We start from the raw sequence: 21013 nt of genomic DNA, 5'->3' as shown, positions 1-21013 counted from the left end.
TATGATCACACCAACCTATCTCACGCAATCAGAGGTCAAATACCCTGTAATTTCGATCTAAACTTTTTAAATATAATAGTCATCCATTCATTCAGTATTATACTAATCAAATATCACGCATCTATTCATTCAATATTATACCAATCCATTCATTCAGTAATATTAATAATAATAAATGAATCACAACAACACATCTCATGTAGCCAGAGTTTCCAATACCATGTAATTGTTATCCAAACTTCTTGCTTTGAGAAACTAAACACCCTGAACTTACAAACCATTCATGATAATAAACAGACTCTGATCAAAGCAACACATTCATTAAAATCTTATGCATCCATTCATTTAGTATTATACTAATTCATTCATTCAATGATATTCATAATGATAAATGAATCACAGCAACCTATTTTTACTTAGACAAAATTACAAATACACTGTCATCAACATCTGCCCTTCTTAAAACTAATAGAAATCATTCAGTCTCTAGAATTCATATAGCAACTTCTCCGAAGTTACAAACCATTAATAATAACAATCAGACAAAGTTTCAAATACATAGCAACAAACCATTCAAATACATATAAATGAATCACAGTAACACATCTCTCGCAGGCATAGTTTCAAATACACATCTCTCGCAGCCATAGTTTCAAATACTCTGTAATGACCATCATTCATTACAGCAAACAGTGCCAACTTGTAAATAACCCAAAGAAATATACATATCATCGATTGTCACACACTTCCTAATATGGTCAACCTACTCCACACAGTTAGAGGTACAAATTCAATGTATTTGATATACATATGTCCTTAAACTAATAGTCATTTAATTAAGAAACATACACACATCCACAACTATACCATTTTTCTTCTGTCTTCTTTTTTCTTGATTTTGTCATATATAACATTTTCATCGATTGATCGTATTAGCCTGTTTATCTCCTCCTCGGTTTCCTTTGTGGCCTATTACACTTATGTACATATGTTAGTTTATAATATGTATTATACACAGTTTCAACAGTTTAATTTTTTTCTTTACCTTATACAGCGAACGATCTCCATCTCTAGTTGTTGATAGTGTGCCTGATTTTGTCATTTTAGGTTGCCCACCATCTTGCCCTCTGGAAGTTTGTGTTCAACTTTCATCCATGAGCCCTTTTTCATCTTTGTCTTTATCGTCATCCCTTTTTCCAAGCATCGTTGGATTGCTTGAATCCAAGTTCAAATCTTCAACGTCATCTTCTACTTGGTCCTCCTCCACCTTGTCATGGTGCTCTTCAAACGCCTTTGCTCCCTTCATAACAAATACATACCAGATACAGTGTATTTGTTAAGATTTTGTTACATGCACACAAATTATTGAAGTCTACATAACATGCTTACCATAAATTCATTGGTGTATTGGGCAACCAAAGAACTAGATTGTTGGCTTCTTATTGCTTCTATTATTCCATTCATCTTCTTCCTTAGTTCTTCAAACCAAGTATTCATTTTCAATTCTACAGATTTAAGAAAATCAAGAATACCTTCCATACTTGTCTCCATCCTCTTTTAGCTCTTCTCAATCTTTTCTACATTCTCATCAGGTCATCAATCCCACTTGTAGAGGGCATGCCTCTATTCAGCAAAACATGGTCTACGCGGTCAAAATTTTAGGTCTTTCAAAGCTCATCTTCTGCTTCTTTGAGTATATCTTTTTCTGTCTCAAGGAATGGTGCAAAGTATGGCATTCTCACTTCAATTGGTGTGGCGAGCATGGGGGACACTTCAAGTTGTTTCAAAAAGGAATAAAATACTTTATAAATATTAAAACTGTTATGAATATCAAAACTCCTACAAATTACAAGATTTACATACCATTGGCGAATCGAATACCTTATCTTTTAAATCTTTCCATTTGGATTGTGTGTCAGCTGTTCAATTTATAATCCTAGGGACTTCATTTGAAATCCTTGTTGCAAAGAAGTTAGGCAGGGTACTCAATGTTGGGATTACCTCATAAGCCCAAACAAGAATGGGGAAAATAAATCCCCTCCCCCCCCCCCCCATCGAAATCCTTGTTTGCCCCTTACTACAAATGACCCTATTCATGAACTCTACTAAGAGTTCAAAAGTAACTCTACCACATGGGTACCCATCAAATAGTTCATCATCATCTACCATAATGATGTGATCCACTCTATACTTAGACATTCTTGCCTAGGGATCAAAAAACTCTTGAGAAAGTACAGCATTTTTATTCTATCATCATCGGTGCCAGCAGTACTTATGTTGAACATAAAGTTCAAGTACTGCCTCATCACAGTTTTAAGGTTTTCAAAATATACTCCTTTTAGCCGCCCACCCCCTTTATATCCTCCTGGTTAAGATCAGAAATCTCATGGCATTTTAGGCCGATTATAAGGGCAAATTCTCTCAACCCAAACTTTAGATCTCTCCCTCCTATTAGAAATTGAAGCTGACTAGTCGATTTGGGTTTGCACATTCGCTGAATAAGGTACAACAATAGTTGGGAGGATTGGTTTGTTATGGAGAAGTTTAGAAAGTGCCCAAATATCCCCTACCTAAACCTATTAATCAGCCTAGCTATCTCTAAGATTTTCTTTAATTTTATCTACTACCATGCTCTTAGTGTGTAGATTGGTCTTTAAAGGTTCGTTTCTCCTCTCATAGCACATTAAGTAGATCAAGTCCTAACATTGATTTGAAAAAAATTATCAGTAACCACACATATATCTATCATTTTCAATTGATTAACAATAAAGATATATTAAACAAAGATATTGTAACTACCACAAATGAATCTCAGACAATCTATATTATAATTGAATACACTGTCAATACATTCAATGTAACAGAACATGATTTACATACATAATAAACAAATACAGTTTAATTAACTGTACCACATACATGAGAATTCAAATGTACAGTGTTGACTTCAAAACATACATTAAAAAACATAACATGAGTTACATTAAACATACAAAGTACATAAACTCCACATACGTTCATAATACATATGTTCCCTTCGGGAATTCATATACACTCAACATACAAATACACTCAACATATAATAACGTACCACACATTTAGAACATTATTTACGTTCACAATTCACAAATACAGTGTAATTAATTGCACCACATACATGCAAATACACTAAACATACAAACTCCACTTATGGTGACTTATGGAATTCAAAACATACGTTCAAAAACATAACATGAGTTACATTCACAATACCATAATTTACATTCAAAACATGAGTTACATTCAGAACAAGAGTTACATTCACAATACACAAATACAGAGTATCTGAATGAATCACATACAACATAAGTACCATAATACATACCTCAGATTTTTCGATTTCATTGGTGCTTTTCTCATCCTCCTTCGATCTTCTCTTGTCTTTTGTTCATTTTTAATAGCCTTCACCTATTTTATAAAACCAAAATTTATAGCCAATACATTTTATCAAATTATGTGCTTACTTTCTTTCCCTTTTCCCCAGCCTTTTTTCTCTTCTTAGTATCCATTGGTTTTTGATCTTGTTCACTCGTTGATGAACTCGAACCTTCATCTACTACTGTCTTACCTTTTCCTTCTTCATCGTGTTCTTCTTCTACTTGTTTATCTTCTTCTTGTTGTTCATCTTCTTCTACTTCTTCATCTTCTTCTACTTGTTACTCCTATTCGCTTTCGCTTTCAGTATCTTCCTGTTTGTCAAAGTTATAATCAATTTATATAATACATAATTCAAGTACAACAAAGGGGAACACACACCTTTCCTTCAATCTCTTTTTGTTTCTTTCCTTCTGTAAACTCGCCTTCTTGAAACCTACACAGGCAACAACATAAATAAGCTTTGTTGAAACCTAACAGACCACAACTCATTGGAAAATCAATCTGCAGTTTACCAAGCTTTTTATCCTTTGTTTCTTCTATACAATGACGTCTTCTTTTGGTGGTTCAGTCCTCCCCCTCTTTTTTGAAGTTCCTGGACTCTCCCGCTTGCTCCCCGATCCCTCTCCCCTTATATTTTCTGTTTTCTGATAGGCATAGAAAAAGCTATAAACATCTACAACTTTTGATAATTCTTAAAAGCATAGATTAGTACCTCGTCAGAAGAACTCGACAGAGTTTGAATTCCAATTTGCAATTGTTTCTTGGAACCAGTGATCCCCACAGCTCTTAACCGGTCACTTGTTCTTGTTCTGACCTCTCCCTCCTCTTTTTCATCTTTATATTCTCTAAAATTTATAAGAATAATATATATTCATAAGTACACAACAAATCCCACTTAATCTTCCTAAAATAAAGAGCATATCTGTTCATATTTTATGCCCTTTCTTTTAGGAAGATTAAAATAAACAAATAAATTATAAAATATCCGTTCAACTGTATCTATAAATTTAACATTTACGTAAAAAAAAAAGTCAGTACTATATTTTCAAAATAGAAGAACACAGGTCAAGAAGAACATTGAAAACAGATGCAGAGAATGTTAGAACACGGGACAAATCTTAAGAAGAAAATTTGAGAACGGGATATTTTTTATCTACCTGTAGAAAATGTGAGAATAGGGGACAAATCCAAAGAAGAAAAAAGAATAACTCATCGATTTGAAAACGAATAGAAGATTGAAGATTGATGGTATCGAAAACGGTGAAGCGAACCTGAAGATGAAAAGCGTAAAGATTGAAGATTTGAAGACTTGAAATAATATAGCAAACCTAAAAATTGAATGTTGAATTTGAAGCGGATTATGTTGAAGGGAAACAAAAGGAAACGAACGGTTGAATACAAACGTTTGCATACCTAAACGGAGGCCAAAAGGAAATGGTGGAAAGCGATCTTAATAGTCAACCGAAACGAAGGAAAGACGAAGATGGCGGCACAAACGAAGATTTGAGACAACGGAGATGCTAATCGAAGATTTGAAGGAACAAAGATATGAAGGAAAGGAGATGGCACAAAGAAATTCTAGTGTTTTCAAAAGTGAAGAAGGAGATGCATAATGGGATATATTGTAGAAGATGTGAATGTTGCAAATGTGATATATGATACGGATTTCAAACTCCAACTAATGAATGGCATGTAAAGTGGTTGCATGCAGAAGATGGTTTATTTTCTTTTTTGGGAGAAAATTAGAATATTCAAGTGTGGATGCGTAGTTTGTATTAATTATAGAATATTTTTGGACTATGTTACAATTGTATTTAGAAAACACACTTGTCAATTAGGTAGGGGCATTTATTGCATTTTTTTCTCATTTATTATTTAAAAATTATCTGTTTTGTTATTTTGATAATTTAAAAATAAAATTATCATTTATCCAAAATAAACATCTAATTTTGCTATTTTTTTTTTTATCAACCCTAAAATAAACTAAAGAGAGAGTTGAAGGGAGAGATTCACACCTTTTTGGTACCATTCGCATTGAAGAATTTAAATCCTCTCTCGTTGAAGGATTTTTAACCCTCTCTCGCTGAAGAATTTCTCTCTTCCAACCCCTTTGAGTTTTTTTTTTTTTTCTTTTTCTTTAGGAAAAAGAAGAATTGTCATTTGTGTGGGCGAAAGAGAAAATGATTATTTTGTAGAGGTAAGAAAGGAGGATGTGAGAGCGAGATTGAGAAGAGAAGAGTGGAGAGAGAAATGAGGATGGTAGACAGTGGAGAAAAGTTGAGTGGAAAGAGAGTGAGAGACAAAGAGATTGGAGAAAAATGGAGAAGAAATATGTGTAGCTGATAGAGTGGGGAGAGAGAATTAAGAAAGATCAAATAAACTTTTTTTAATTCTTTCTCAAGAAAATAATTTCTTTAAATATCTTTAATTCATATTCATTTTTAGTTTTCTTTTATACTTTGTTAAGGGAAAATAATAGTATGGGAGAGCAAAGGCTTCCAGAGGGTGACTCCCCAATCTTAGGTCCATTCTTCCCCACCTAATTGCAAGTTTCTTTATGAGTCTGCCTTCGAAATTATGAATGACACATGAAATAGTAAAAGATATAGATTAGCTGAAAATTTAACATTCTATTTAAACACATAACATAAAAGATATAGCAAATGATAGTAGATAACCCCTAGATTAGATTACAATTTACATTTGAAATCAAATATTAAATTAAAATAGGACAAGATAGAAATGAAATAACCTAATCTAGAAGTCATCTAATTCATGTCATTTAAATTATTGGAGTTAATTAATCTGCTAAAACATGCAAATGAATAAGACTACTGCCACTAATAAAATACACAATCAAGAGCCAAAAAGGAAGAAAAGAAGATTAAAAGAAAAAGGTTTGTACTAAATCCTGTTTCGAGAGACCCATATTGTATTGTTTGAAGTATCAATGTACACAGACAAGTACATAAAAGGAACGAAAGGGAAGGAGGTGAAGGGGGAACACTTTCACAAACTAAAACTAAAACTAAACTAAACTACACTAAATTAATATGCAAATCCACAAGCAAAAGCCAAACCCCCAAACCAACTAACCAACCAAACCAGAAGCCATTCAAAATGATGCTTCTATTAATAAAACCTGCTCTCTTCTTCTATCCTATGTTTATCTAAATAAATTTAATTAATGATCAGAACGACTAAGAGGAACAGCAATTTCTTCACTTTAAAAAGGATGGATAAATTCTATTCATTGCCTTGATCAATTCTATCATTTAATTCAACATCACACGCTATTTTATCCCCCTAATCAATTTCACCTTCTTCTACATCTTTTATAGAGTTTGACACAAAATTTGGCTCGATTTCCTCATCCTCTTCATCTGCTTTAATGAATAATCCAAGTTGTTCTAATGGATTGCTCCCTACAAATTTGAAACTGCCCAGGCCGTCTTGCGAGTGATCGGGGCTTGTTTCATCCCCAGAGCTTGGCAACTGCTCCGCAGGAGCCGTTCTTAGCATCTCCAAGTCTTCAAGAAATTGGGAGTTCTCATCTATTATAACGGTTTTCTCAATCTGGCATTATAAACAAGTAATTAGCAAAAAACTTGGAAGTTTAGGGTGACTGCTCTGAACTTGGATTGATTGTAATTTACCTGGAGCAATGCTTGTCGTGCTGCTTCTCTATCAAGTTCCCTCTTACGTTTAGCCTCTGCTGCAGCTTCTGCTTCAGCTCGTCTTTGTGCATCTTGTGCAGCCTTTGCTTCTGCTTGCAATCGTGCTTTTTCTGCATTACATAAACAGAGAATTTTAACAAGGCAAAATATTACATTAAAACTAAAGTCAATCAAATTGACAAGTCTATCCAATTACCTTTCCTCTGCTCCAGCTCCAGTTCCTCCCTCTCCCGCCTCAACTTCTCGGGATCACCCTTGTCACCCTGATCTCAGTCCAGATCAAAATGCACACCATCCAGATCAAAACTCGCATCTCTCATTGCAATATCTATTAAAAGTAGTAGGATGCTAAACAAGTAGCTCATATTTTGAACCCACCTGTGTCATCGTCTTTTCTTTGGCTCTTAAAATTGTGTCAGCAAATCGATTTTTTAGCAGAGCAGCCCGGTAAAGCCTCTCAGGTGAGACCGGCTTCTCAGATGCAGTGTAGTTACCTACATTTTTTATCAAAGAATTAACTGAAAAGTAAAAATTCACTCTTACAGTAGGTTATGCATGCCATACTTTTCAATAAAACAACTCTTTAATAATGTATTGTTCACATTGTGCTTAAAAGGGCTTTCAGTAACTTTGGTTGCACTACATTCAGAAGTGATTTGGCCAATCTCAATTGTGCGGGCGGGTATATTTTGTTTTTTTTTTTTTTTTTTGGTAGGAAATGATTAATTAATAACTATAAAGCCACTTTTTGGTTGAGGAAAACTCAAGTGTTTCTTCTTGTAAAGGGATTTCAATATCAATTTTCCTTAAATGTTATACTAAACACGTTCTAAATTAGCAATTCCTCTAGAAGTGTTTACAGGAAAAATAATTCCACTTAGTAGTTTTTTCAAAAGCCACACCGAACACAAACTTCAACTCACCATCTTGATTGCAATCAGACTCGGTAGAACTAGGCTTGCTGGAAGTCTGCTCAGGTTGTTCGTAGCCACCTTCAGATTCTGTAGTAAGCCATTAAATAGCATAAGTTACAAAGCAAATGCTTCATTAGTCATTGCTATGCCTAATAAGAGTATAAAATATTTTATATATATATATATATACAACAAGTATTCAGAAGATTGGTATTAAGAGAATTAATGAATTATTTAGAGACAACAACTAAGATTTAACTTATATGGTAAACACAACATGAATCAATAGAGAGGCCAACTAAAGCCAGTTTGCTTCTTTTTACTAGCCATCGTTTGGAGAACACATATTTGTTTAATAATCCAAAACAAGAGAAAACCCAAGCAAGAATTTGTCGGGAGAGGGATTTCAATCAGATCCTAAGAAGCACAAATCAAACATGGCTACGTTCTCTTCCAAAAGATATCTAATACAAAGACACAGCATGAACACGAATTCCTGATTATATATAATTCTAAAGTATATATTTTTTTCTTAATACATTTCAACAATTCTTGTGCTAAAAACTTGTTTTGAATTTTTTTTTTCCTATTTAGTAAGAAATCAAGCTATCATTGAAAAATGAATAATATATATACACACATATACATACAACATACCAAAAAAAAAATCCAAAAAAGCAAGAGACCAAACATTTATGGTAAAATGTTTTATTCCAATATAGATAAATTTATACCACTTTTCAACTTCCTAATTGAAAAAACATCTTTTTTTTATAAATTCGTGATTGTCCAGACAAACTTGCACCTAGACTGTTATCATGACATGTGATAAATGCTCAACCATATTTCATTTGTTTGTGAAGAGAACTCAAAGGATATAAGTTAATATCTCAACAAAGGCACGCTTGATGTGTCTGAAAAGTGATTGACATGCCCTTAATAAGTGTCAAACTCGTATGCAATTTGTTTAACTAGAATCTAGAACATGTCTATCATGTTTAACAAGTGTCTTAACGCATTTTGGGACATGTTAACAAACAAAAAAAAAAAGTAAATCAAGTACTAATTAGTAATGCCCAATGCCCATTATAATTTATAGCATTGATACAAAAATTATCAAACTATGTCAAGAAAAAATAATTATTCTAAGGATATCCATTGAGATCTATTAACAAATCGTGTACCCACAAAAAGGAACAGCTAATACAAGCTTTCTCCTATATGTGATTAGATTTTTTGATAGATTAAACAAAAACAAATCCACCTACCGACAATAATTGTGCCTATTAAAATATCTCATCTAATCTAAAGAACAAGAGATTGTAAAGCAATCAAAGAAATCCTCTTTCGCTGATCCATGCATACCACAATCAACACAGTAAATGGTTAGAAAATTATCACTAAGCTCTTTTGACATATAGATGACCAATGGAAAAATATGTAGAGTTAAATGTCTGACTATACTAGCTGAGTAGGCAATATTATATTAGCTTAATAATTTATGTAACCGTCCATTTGATTCGACAATTTCTTCCCTCTATTTCTTCTTCTTTCTCCCTCTGCCCGTCTGCCCCCGTCCCCCCCTCTCAGTCTGAGACAAAGGGAGAAAATCCCTTCATTTCAATTTGAAATCCCCACAATCGGGCTTTTTCACTAAATGTGCGAAGAAATGGAAAAGGGGAGAGAAAGGAGGAAGAAGGGAAAGGAGAAAAAGAAAACGAGAAGAGGAAATAACAAGAGATGCAAATAATAAACAAACAAACAAAAAAAAAGGAGGCAGCCGACGTGGATGCAAGGGGAGGGATTGAGAAAAGAAACAAATACAAATAGTAAATATTTTTTAAAATTAAAAACCGACAGTATTTTAAAAGAAAGACCACCGTCTTTCCATTAATACTAATGGAAGAACCACATAAACCACTTTCCCAAACCTCAAAGGTTAAAAGGACGATACCAAAAAGCTTCCCAACCCATACTACAAGAACCACATTATATTTTTTCCTACGAGAAAGATATATGTATTTTTAAAGGTTAAAGCAACTTCAGTCCCTAAATATTCGTTAGGGTAACAATTTTAATCCATATCTTTAGTCCGTAAATGTTTGTTTTAATACTTTTAAATTGGAAAGAATTTAGTCCATATATAACCTTATGTATAAAATAGTTAAATCCTTGTATTTTAAAATTTTGTAACAATTTAATCACACCGTGAAAACCCCCATCAAGGTGCCAACTTTGTCCTTTGTCTTGATAAATACATTTAGTCTCTAATCAAATTTACGTAAGTAAGAAATCTCATTGAATCTTAATAATATTTATAACCATGTGGATTAATTGTTAAAGTTGAAGTATAAGAATTATATTGTTATATACTAAAGTTTGGAACTAAATTGAGACAACCTCTAGTGCCTAAATTATTACTTAGCAAAATGTTTTTAACCTATAAATCTATATTTAACATCTGTATCTTTACCATGTCCGCATTCTAAATTTTTTAAAAATGGCATTCCTCGCCAGCGTCTAGAGAAAGAACCAAGACCTGATGTTCAAAACTTTTCCAACAAGTAAGGAATTATCAATTCATGAAGATTATATATAAGTATCGCATAATCCAATTTCTTTATAAGATATGAAGAAAGGATAAGAGCACCCACGATTCCTTTCAAATGGTTCGTCTGAGGTTGTAGTTTCAATTATTGGACCTTCTGAGCCAATGGTTTCTGGAACCTGTCGATAGTCCAAAGAGAAAAATCAAACACCCACACATCCATTAAACAATACAAGCAACGCCAGAATGCAAATTGGTCAGAGACCAACCAATTGACCCTAATAATCAATATAATACCTGCTCGTGTACTTGACTTGGAGCTTTATCACAATCAGAGTCATTTTCAGAACAGGAAGAATCAGAATCTGCTGATAATAAACAAGATTGTCAAAAAAGTGGGTCAGTGACAAAAAATTGCAAATTAAACAATGATACTCTACTTATTTACCAACACATGCAACATATGGATCTTTTGGTTGTAATACCTATTATTATAGAACTCTTTTAGTGGTGTTAGAAGCTATATTTGACAAGTATTTTTGGGCTTCAACGTAGCTATATTAGGTAAGTATTACTGCTAAAAGATGATATCTTGCAAAATGGTGATTACAACATGCCACGACGGAGGTACCAATAAAGATAGAAAAGGAAATTCGACCAACCCTTTGAATTTCTTGAGCTCGTGCATTTTCTGTTCCTATGGATAGCATCCATAGCACTTCTCTCTATTTCCATAGGAGCACAACTGGAAACAGGAGCTTCATTTCCACCACCATTTAAATCCTCATCAACTGGCCCACTCCCTAATATTGCAATGGGAAGAAAATGAAGTAAAAAAACTACAGGAAAATCATGTCGCTAGTATTCATTATGAAATCAAGGTGGGGTTAAGACCTTTAGATGGTTGCATTGATGAGTTGCTTACTCCAGAGTCATTCAACATCTGCAACTGAAAGTAATAAATTACTTAAAACAAAGGCAGTCAAATAAACAAAAAGATTACAATAGAACACAAATGTTGAATTGTTATTAATACCTCAATCACACACGGTTCAGCACTAGCATTATTCTTTTGTTTCTCCTGAAAATGATCATCTAGTAGCTTCCGTAATTTGAAAAGTGTATCATCACTGAGATCATCAATATCAATCTCAAATTCATCTTCTCCGCATTCCCTTCCACCAGAGCTTTGCTCTCTCAAGAAATCAATTATATGCAAGGGCATTTCTCCTAACAGTGACTCCAGCTCTCTCCCCAGACTAAGCTTTTCTTCATCCGTCATTACACGCTTGGAGGGTATGGGTGTTACTTCTTGGGACCTAGAAGCAACTTTCATCTTTTTTAGAGGCACGTGTTTAACCGTATCAACATCTTCTCGAGATCTAGATTTAGCTGCCAATGCATGACCATCCGTTTTTGGCAGTTTCTTCTCAATAGCCTTCCATCTCATATCAAAATATGAATTGAGAACATCAGCCATAACGTGCACATCATTGCCAGGTGGATTGTAAGTCATTGCATTAGAGAAAGTAAGCCTCACATCAGCAAGAAAATCCAATGGACTTGAATACGCTCCAGAAGATAACTTAGATTTCACCGTTCCCAAATCCATGGGGTGTTTGATAATTGTGAAATAATCGGGGAGATTTAACTTTACTACATCAACAGGGGTGTTAAATACCCAGGCATACTGGTGTGACATTACTCTTTTCAGTAGTTGTTCACACTGTTTCATCAAAATTGCTGAAGTAGCGTTTGAGGTGTTGGAAACAGATGCTTGTGCAGCAGATCCAACTTTATCTGAAGCAACCCGACTGGATCCTTGTCCTTTCTTATGGCTTGGAACATTAGATTTCTTTCGTTGCCCTGAAGTTGGATTTGAGGTATTTTTAATACATTCAGCTGACAGCCCATTGCGTACATTGCTACAGCTAAGAATATCACTTGAAGATGAAACTGTAAAACTATGTGTTCTAAGCAATTCTACTTTCTTTCTGAGGGTCTGAATCTGTTGAAGTTCTTTTCTCAGCCTGTAAACCAAGTCCTTCCTCTCAGACTGCAACAGGCTAGTCAAGGGAAGGACTTGCGTTGGAACTCGCAAACCTTCACGGTTATCAGAACTAAAACTGACACATCTCCTCATCGGAGTGCTAGACACTTCCGAGGCAGCAATCTCAGGGTCAATTCTTCCCGAGCTGCCGGAACCCTCTGATTCACCAGCAGTGCGATAGGAACTATTTCCATAGTATCTCTCCGGGTATGTAATATTCTTTTCTGTCCTCATATCCATTTATGCAAACCAGAAGCTGGCTGCTTCACTAGCGCCCTGGATCAATTCCGCTTCTTCAAGAATAGAGTCACTAGCTGAACACGGACGTGATCATAAACCTCCACTGCAAACACGTAAACCCTGAAGAAAGTGTAAACACCTAGAGCGAAAATGTTCTTCACCGCTCAGCTGGACTCAATAGCAACACTTTCGTTCATAAACTTACGAATAAAACCACAAAAGACAATAAAAGAATAAGGGAAAGCATATAAACAAATCACGCCAATTTCTTCCCTTTTTTCAATTCTAAAAGAACTACTGCAAGTCAATAGTACAAATTACGAAAGGAGAAAACAGCAGATCACAACCCAATACTCTTCTCTTTACAAATAAACCAAGTACGAAAAAAAACCCCAAATTTGACCATCTACAAACGGCCAATCTTAAAAGGAAAATACCAAAACTGAAAAAGCAGACCACAGCCCTAGATGAATTACCAGTAGCTTGACAAACTTTCCAGTAAATCCCAAGAGCTCCACGGAAGAAAACCTCACGCACTGAGTTGAATCAAAAGCAAAATCCCACAACAACTGAAGAACGAAGAAAAAAACCGAATCGAAGAAGGTAGATCAGAAGCCGCCACTGAAGCCGAGAACTTGAAATTGAACTTCAAACACAAAGAGAGAGTGATAAACAGAACATCGGAACCTTGAATCCCTGAGAAGTTGGAGCAAAAGAACGGAAATCGAAGTGGAAATTGGAAGATGGAAGATTTGATGGAAGATGGAAGAAGGAAGAAGGAAGACGGAAGAGAAGCGCGTCGAAGACCTAGAGAGAAGAGAGATAGAGAGAAGAGAGAGAAAGTAAGAATCCTTCTCTCACTCTCTAGTCCCCTCTACTATAGCAATACCCGGGATTTTTTCATACGGGGTTGAGGGAATTGGACGGCTGAGATCGAAGACACTGGTAGGTAGATTGGGTGATTATAGCCGTTGGATGTGGATCCTATTGGGAGGGGGAGGGTTTTTTTTTAACTGTTGGCTTCCCAGTTGGTGAGAAAAGTAAGTAAGTGAGGGTGGGAATATGATTGATTGAATAAATGGAAATTGAATACGGAATTGAAAAATGTGACATACTACTACTACTACTACTACTTTTTTGATTGACATACATACAATCCTAAATCTGTGATTGGTGATGTTTTCACACTACATGCTTCATACCCTACTTATATAACCTCTTCAACCACACCTCCTCCCTCTTACTCTTACTCTTACTCGTTCTGCCCAACCCTATTCACTAACAAAATTTTCCATCCATTCTAATAACTTATCAAATTTCACTCACTCTGTTGTTTTGTTTTTATCTTTTTCTTTTCTATTTTGTTTGAAGAAAAAGTATTGCCTGAGGCTTATGATTGTTAGTCCGCTTCTTGGAATCATCTAACTCTTTAAGCCTACTTTAGAGACGTTTATTTGCTGCATATATTGTTATACTACGAGACCTAATGCATGAATCCACAAATGTGTTTGTGTTACTTCTAACAACAATAATATCCCTATCAATTTGCGTATAAGATATGATTTGAGAGATTTAAAATTTGTTATTTGGTATTCAACAAAATAAATTTTTCAAATGCATAAGATTACCCTATCACAACTTTGGCTTCATGAGAAAAAAAAAGCAAAAGATGCATTGTATTGATATTGGGGTTAAAATATCGTTTTAGTTTTATAATGTAAATTTTACTCTATTATAATTCATAGTATTTTGAATAGAAAAATTGCCAAGCATAGTAAAATATTGAAATTATTTATAAATAGCAAAATATAAAGTATTTAAGCTTTTGTTTGTACATCCTTTTAATATTTTACTATTTTTAAATATGTCCTTAAATATCCAAATTTAATTTAAATCTAAACTTTTAAATGTCCTAATGAAGTTAATATATTTGAAATTGATGACAATTTCTTTTCAAAATTGGTCAAACAAAAATAATTATTTTTGTGTAAGAAAATACCACGGTGTACATTATTTTTTTTTCTTTTCTTTCGAAAAAAAACTTAGGATTGTTTAGAGTGTTGATTTGAATTTATATGTTAGTGGAATTTATATGCTAGTGGAGTTTTAAATGTTTGTATTTGAGATGCAAATTGGTTTTTCTTATGAAAAAATACATTTTTTGTTCTTCAGTTTTGGGTCTAATTTTTATTTAATCACTAGGTTTCAAAATGTTACACAATTGGTTTTTAAGTTTTGAGTTTGGTTTCATTTTGTTCCTAGGTTTCAAATATTATAATTTCACTATTAGTATTTGAATTTTGTCTGAATTTGGTTCCTAGATTCTAATATTTACATTTTTAACTTTAGATTTTTGCTAATTACTTATTTTTCATTTTCACTCTTAAAGCATTTGAAATTATTAAATGAATTATAACTCATTTTCATCACTTAAGTAATAAGTACGAGCATCAATATTTGTAAGAGAAAATTTAATGAAAATCGAGGTTAATATAAAATCTCTAAATTTAAAGATAAAATGAAAACAAAACTCAAATCTTAATAGTAAATTATAATATTTTGATAGTTAAAAACTAAATTGAAAGCAAAATCAAAACATAAAAGACTAAATGTAACATTTTGAAAGAAGTGAATAAAGTAGAAACTAAATCCAAAATCAAGAGATCGAAAAGGACATTTTTCCTTTTTATTTTTTTTAAGTTAAAACTTTTGTATTTGGAATGCTAATTGAGTCTATATCTCCAAAGTATAAGATGTATTTTTGTCTGACACAAATAATCTGTGTTTACTGTGATTATTTTTGTTTAGAAACTTTTCTAGCAAATAATTCTACCTCTTTTTAATTAAAAAAAAAAAAGAAAAAAAAAACATGGATTGCACTTTAGTGTGTTTTATAAGCACACATGTAGTTTTTGGAATTTTGGGAAATTTTGTTTAAGATTTGCATGCATTTCAAAAGAAAAAATAATTTAAGCAAATAGCAATCATCTTGCAAATTTGTGCATATGATGTTTCTAGTTTATAGCTAAGGTGAACAAAATTATATTAGGTTCATTGAAACAAAATAAATTTAATAGTACTTAATGACCTTACTAGTGGTCATGTTACATAGTTGGCACAAAAAGTAGGTAATACATAGCCACATTCCTTCCCTAATTATATGATACAAAAAGAATTATACAATAATGCGAACAAATGACAAAATTCACTTACAAAAGAAAAATTACATAATCGATCATCCAAATCCTCTATCTAATAGGTATGCTTGATAACTTCTTTCCGCCTCCCAAACTCTAGTTTGTACTTATCTGTTTTAAAAAAGTACTTGCTCTTTTAGATTAATTTAGAAAAAACAATATTTTCCAAAAAGTCATTTTCATTTAAAAAAAAATTCAAAATAAAAACACTCATGTATTTGACAACTCTTTCTCAAAAGTATTTATGTATACAAGTTTGTCGGGAAATTACAAAAAATACACAAATTTTAAAGGATTATAGGTTTTTAGGATTTTTTTTTTTTTTGTTTAAATTGAGTTTTAGGACAAAATTGAGGTATGAGAAGTTCAAAATACCCTTACATGAAAATTTTTCTCTTTCTTTTTCCCTAAAAAAACACATTAAAAAAAAAAACTTTCCTTTCCGACATTTTCTCTCATTTTCTCTAATTTCTCTCTAACTTCTTTTTCTCTCAACCTCTCTTGCCATTTCTTAGTCACTCTTGAACAAGTTCTCTTGCTATTTTGGAAAGCGTTTATATTTTTTTTCTTTTTTTTTTGTTATAGATAATCCTCTGTCTTTAATGTTCTCTAAGTGAAATGTTTAAACCGTAAATGTATAACTCAAATCAATTTAATAATTGTTGTAAGTGATTAGGGTTGTTTAATACATATTAAGCAAGTTTTTGTTAGTTTTTTTATCTCATAGAAATCTCGCAAACAAATCGCAACTTCTAAACTTCAAATGTCCATTCTCAGATCAATCATATACTTCTTTTATGTGATTTAGGATGCACCTATACAAGTTTTAAAAGTTTTTAACTATTGCTTTTGTCTCTAGTACACATCTCACAAGAATCTGGCAATGTCCAAATTTAAAATACCCAACTCCAAATCAATTATATACTTGTTTTAAGTGATTTAGGGTAATTTTACGACATGTTTGATGGAGTTTTTAACCTACTATTTTTTTTTATCTCGCAAGCATCTTGCAACTCCCAATTTTCAAATGTCAAATCTCAAATCAATTATACACTTGTGTTTATGTGATTTATGGTTATTTTATCCAAGTTTTAGGAACTTTTAGCTATTGTTTTTGTATCTCAGAAATATCTCGCAATGTCCAAATTTAAAATACCGAACTCAAAATCAATTCTAAACTTGTTTTATGTGATTTATGGTTATTATACAACATGTTTAATGTGATGGAATTTTAGACACGCGCAGCGGAAATTTGAATCAATAATACTCTAATTATATCTAATCTAATTAAAATTAACATGCATAAGAATTCCTTAATTAAATCAAGACTAAGGTTTAGATAACGCATATCTTTGTAGCTCCCGAAATTTATGTAATATCCACACGAATATATATTGGGTCATCACCAATGTTGACCCGCTATTTTTCGGACTTAGAATCGGATTGTGAGACCTGATGAGTGAAGGATTTGTTAGAGAGTGAGAGATAGAAATGGGAGGTTGGACTTAGGGTCGAGAGTTGGGAGAGTAATTTATTTGGTGAAATTTTTTAGAAAGTAAAAATATCAAAATGACAAAGTTTTTCTAACATTTGGAAAGTCCTCTATTTATAAACTAATTACATGCAAATATGCCTGTAATTAGTTCATAAAAGCTGACCACCTCACATTCCCCACTAACCATTAGTGAACTTGGTGTTTATATCCTATGTGACCACTTATCCCACTAAGAGTTAGTGGGATTATTCAACAAAACATTTGATTTTTTTCACTAATTTTAGTCAAAGGGCAAAATAGTCTTTTCACATTTTTAGTCAAAGTCAAATTTTAACTTTTCAAACCAAAAGTCAACAATTTGACTTTTTACCATTTTGTCTGTCTTCTCTAATTTTGACCTCCCGAGCTTGAATCCGCATTCATATTTCTCAAATTCAAATTAAATTTGAATATAAAGCTGATCAAAATTGGACTTTTCATGGTCAATAGTCAACTCTGAGATTTTTTACAACTTTGACCATTTCCTTCATTTTTCGAGCTTCCGAATATGAATCCACATTCATATTATTGATATTCAAACCACATTTGAACATAAAGTTTTATCTCTTAAAAGACAATTGATAGTTATACCATATATACTTGTCGATTTTTCTCCCCTTTACTAATTTGAACTATTCGAACTAATCCAACATACTATTCTAAGTTTATTCCATATGAGCTTGCAGGGGAACCTATTGACCCTATAGATCACGGGCTTTACCAATCTGAAATTAACTATCTAGACCCTTTTAGACTGAGCTAATCAAAATTCGTTAACTCATGAGTCATTCCACTAAAATATCATAGTTGCACTTCCCTCACTATAGATATATTTGTGTCCATCTGATATAACCATGATTGGTAAGTTAATTTTTCACAGGTTGTTTGTAATCTTGGCTAGGTCAAAACATCATTTTACCCCAAGATTACATCTTGTTCCTTAAGTCCCATTGACCCCTCTAATAAACAATTGGTTTAAGATCCAACCTATAAATTGAATCCCTCTCAGGCTAATAAGAGGGCGAGACCTTTTGTTTAAGACTTGGATTTAATTAATAACGAAATAACCTATTTACCGACTTTAAGAGTGAATTCTGCCTTGTACCCTAAGTCCCTTAGCTATCCACCCGATCTTATCTCTCAAATGGGAGGCTTATTCGACTAAAGCTTATGAGCTGCCCTCACCTATACAGATCTAAGGATAATCCCATGTGAACGGAACAAGAGTTCATAGTTAGCTCAGAATTAAGATTAAGTTACCTAGGTCATCAATAAATAAAATAGTCAATTTTAAACAAGGTTATAACATAAAAGTGACTATTTACGGTTTCAATCTTATGTGAACTCTTTACATATGATACCCCAATTCCATATATCTACATGAACGATTTAGGATCACAACGTTTGCAGTAACACAAAGCGGACCGACTCCATAGTGTCTCTAGAATAAGGTGTCTCTCCTTATTCGTATGCAATAGATTGTTTTAAGCTATATACTTGAAATTGATCCATGTTTATATCTCTGCATAAAGTTCAACTCCACACTAGATAATCTTGAGATCTTAGTTTATTGGATTTAATATTATAGTATTCATTTTCATTAATAAAGCGTCAATAACCACTTTTTTTAAGGGATCTTTTCAAAAATATAAAAAAGCGGCAAAACATTTACAGTATGTAATCCAATTCCAAAAACGGAAAAAGCCTAGAGACTCACAATTTAAATACTAAAAATGTCCCGTCAACCACGCCATTAATAACGCGGACGTAATATATTTGCGATCGTTTATATATGGCTACAATTTATACGTGATCGTTTAGATATAGTTACAATTTATTTTTTCAATTCATTGTTCAATTTTGTTACACGACTGTTTAATTTGGTTACGTTTAAATTTGGTTACACAATCGTTTAGATTTGATCGTTTACATTTGGGGACCTAAATCTAAATGATTTTTTTTTTTCAAAATTTGGTACACGATTTTTTTAATTCTTTTGGTATACGATCGTCTAAATTTTTTTACACGACCGTTTACTTTTTTTACACAATAGTTTACATTTGGCTACCCAATCCAAATGATTCTTTTTCAAGATTCTTTATACACGATCTTTTATTTTTTTTACACAATCGTTTACATTTTTTTAAACCATCGCTTACATTTGGCTACTCCAATCTAAATGATTTTTTTTTCAAAATTCTTTATAAACAATCTTTTATTTTTTTTTACACGATCGTTTACTTTTTTACACGATCGTTTACATTTGGCTACTTCAATCTAAATGATTTTTTTTCAAGATTCTTTATATACGATCTTTTATTTTTTACATGATTGTTTACTTTTTTACACGATAGTTAACATTTGGCTACTCCAATTTAAATGATTTTTTTCAAGATTCTTTATACACGATCTTTTATTTTTTTTACACGATTGTTTATTTTTTTACACGATAGTTTACATTTGGCTACTCTTATCTAAATGATTTTTTTTCATGATTCTTTATACACGATCTCTTATTTTTTAAACTATAGTTTACATTTGGTTACTCCAATCTAGATGATTTTTTTTTCAAAATTCTTTATACACGATCCTTTAGATTTTGCTATTTTTTGTACACGACGTAAACAAAAGGAAAAGAAGAAAGACGATAGAAAGAAATCGCAGTGAAAGAAAATAAGAGGAAAAATAGAAAGACGATGGAAAAGCGAAAAAGAAAAAGGAAGAGGAAAAGAAGAAAGACGATGAAAAGATTAAACGACATAAATAAAAAAAATTAAAAAATAAGAAAGATGATGGAAAGAAATTGCTGAAAAAAAAATAGGAAAAATGAAAGACGAAATCACATGGGAAAGACGAATCGCAAAAGAAAGATGGAAAGACAAACCTGAAATATTTAAAAAATGACTAATTTTATGGACTTTGTTATACGGGCGGGCCATAAATAGTTTGGTATTTTGTTACATTTACGTAAGTTTCTCTTTTTTTAATAGAATATGATTTTAAATTACAAACTATAAATTTTATGACATAAAATCTAACATGATGAAGTTTTGTAGCTACTATTTTTAAACTAGCAAATAACTCGCATTGTCCAAATTTGAAATATCAAACTCCAAATCAATTATATACTTGTTTTAGGTGATTTAGGGTGATTTTATAAAATTAAAATTTCAATCCCAAATCAACTTTTATATCTATTTTGGGTGATTTAAAGGTAACTTATATATTTTTTTTAACATGTTTTAGCAACTTCAAAGTATATAATTGATTTGAAGTTAGAAATTCCAAGTTTGAACATTGCGAAATGTGTGCGAGTTGTTCAAATATGTGTAGAAACATCCTAAATTACATAAAACAAGTATATGAATGATTCGAGATTGGACATTTGAAGTTTGAAAATTGTGAAATGTTCGCAAGATGAAAAAATAATAAAAAC

The 21013-nt window shown here is 32.4% G+C and overlaps 1 protein-coding gene and 1 long non-coding RNA gene across 16 annotated transcripts; both read right to left on the bottom strand.

The window, feature by feature from the left end:
• Positions 1–568: 568 nt before the first annotated feature.
• LOC103491769 (uncharacterized) lies at positions 569–2701 on the bottom strand. The gene is made up of 3 exons (XR_538130.3): positions 1390–2701; positions 1046–1300; positions 569–969 (listed from the first exon to the last, which is right to left on the bottom strand). It is a non-coding gene; the product is annotated as an uncharacterized LOC103491769 (long non-coding RNA).
• Positions 2702–6301: 3600 nt separating this feature from the next.
• Positions 6302–13726, bottom strand: LOC103491771 (transcription factor GTE8). 15 transcript variants are annotated; one of them, XM_051086845.1, is made up of 12 exons: positions 13534–13726; positions 13323–13415; positions 11593–13014; positions 11451–11505; positions 11219–11359; positions 10854–10924; positions 10663–10735; positions 8018–8095; positions 7473–7588; positions 7291–7357; positions 7074–7204; positions 6302–6993 (listed from the first exon to the last, which is right to left on the bottom strand). In XM_051086845.1, exons 3-12 carry the CDS (start codon positions 12844–12846, stop codon positions 6724–6726), a joined length of 2256 nt encoding a protein of 751 aa, XP_050942802.1. In that variant the 5' UTR covers positions 12847–13014; positions 13323–13415; positions 13534–13726; the 3' UTR covers positions 6302–6723. The 15 variants fall into 15 exon arrangements, with proteins under 15 accessions (XP_050942802.1, XP_050942803.1, XP_050942808.1 ...); XM_051086846.1 differs by having other exon boundaries at positions 11593–12985; XM_051086851.1 differs by having other exon boundaries at positions 10854–10921; positions 11593–12985.
• Positions 13727–21013: the final 7287 nt, after the last annotated feature.

The sequence above is a fragment of the Cucumis melo genome, chromosome 6, assembly GCF_025177605.1.
Source record: "Cucumis melo cultivar AY chromosome 6, USDA_Cmelo_AY_1.0, whole genome shotgun sequence".
Classification (NCBI taxonomy): Eukaryota; Viridiplantae; Streptophyta; class Magnoliopsida; order Cucurbitales; family Cucurbitaceae; genus Cucumis; species Cucumis melo.
The sequence above is the reverse complement of the archived record's forward strand: the minus strand, read 5'-3'. Positions and strand labels throughout refer to the sequence as shown.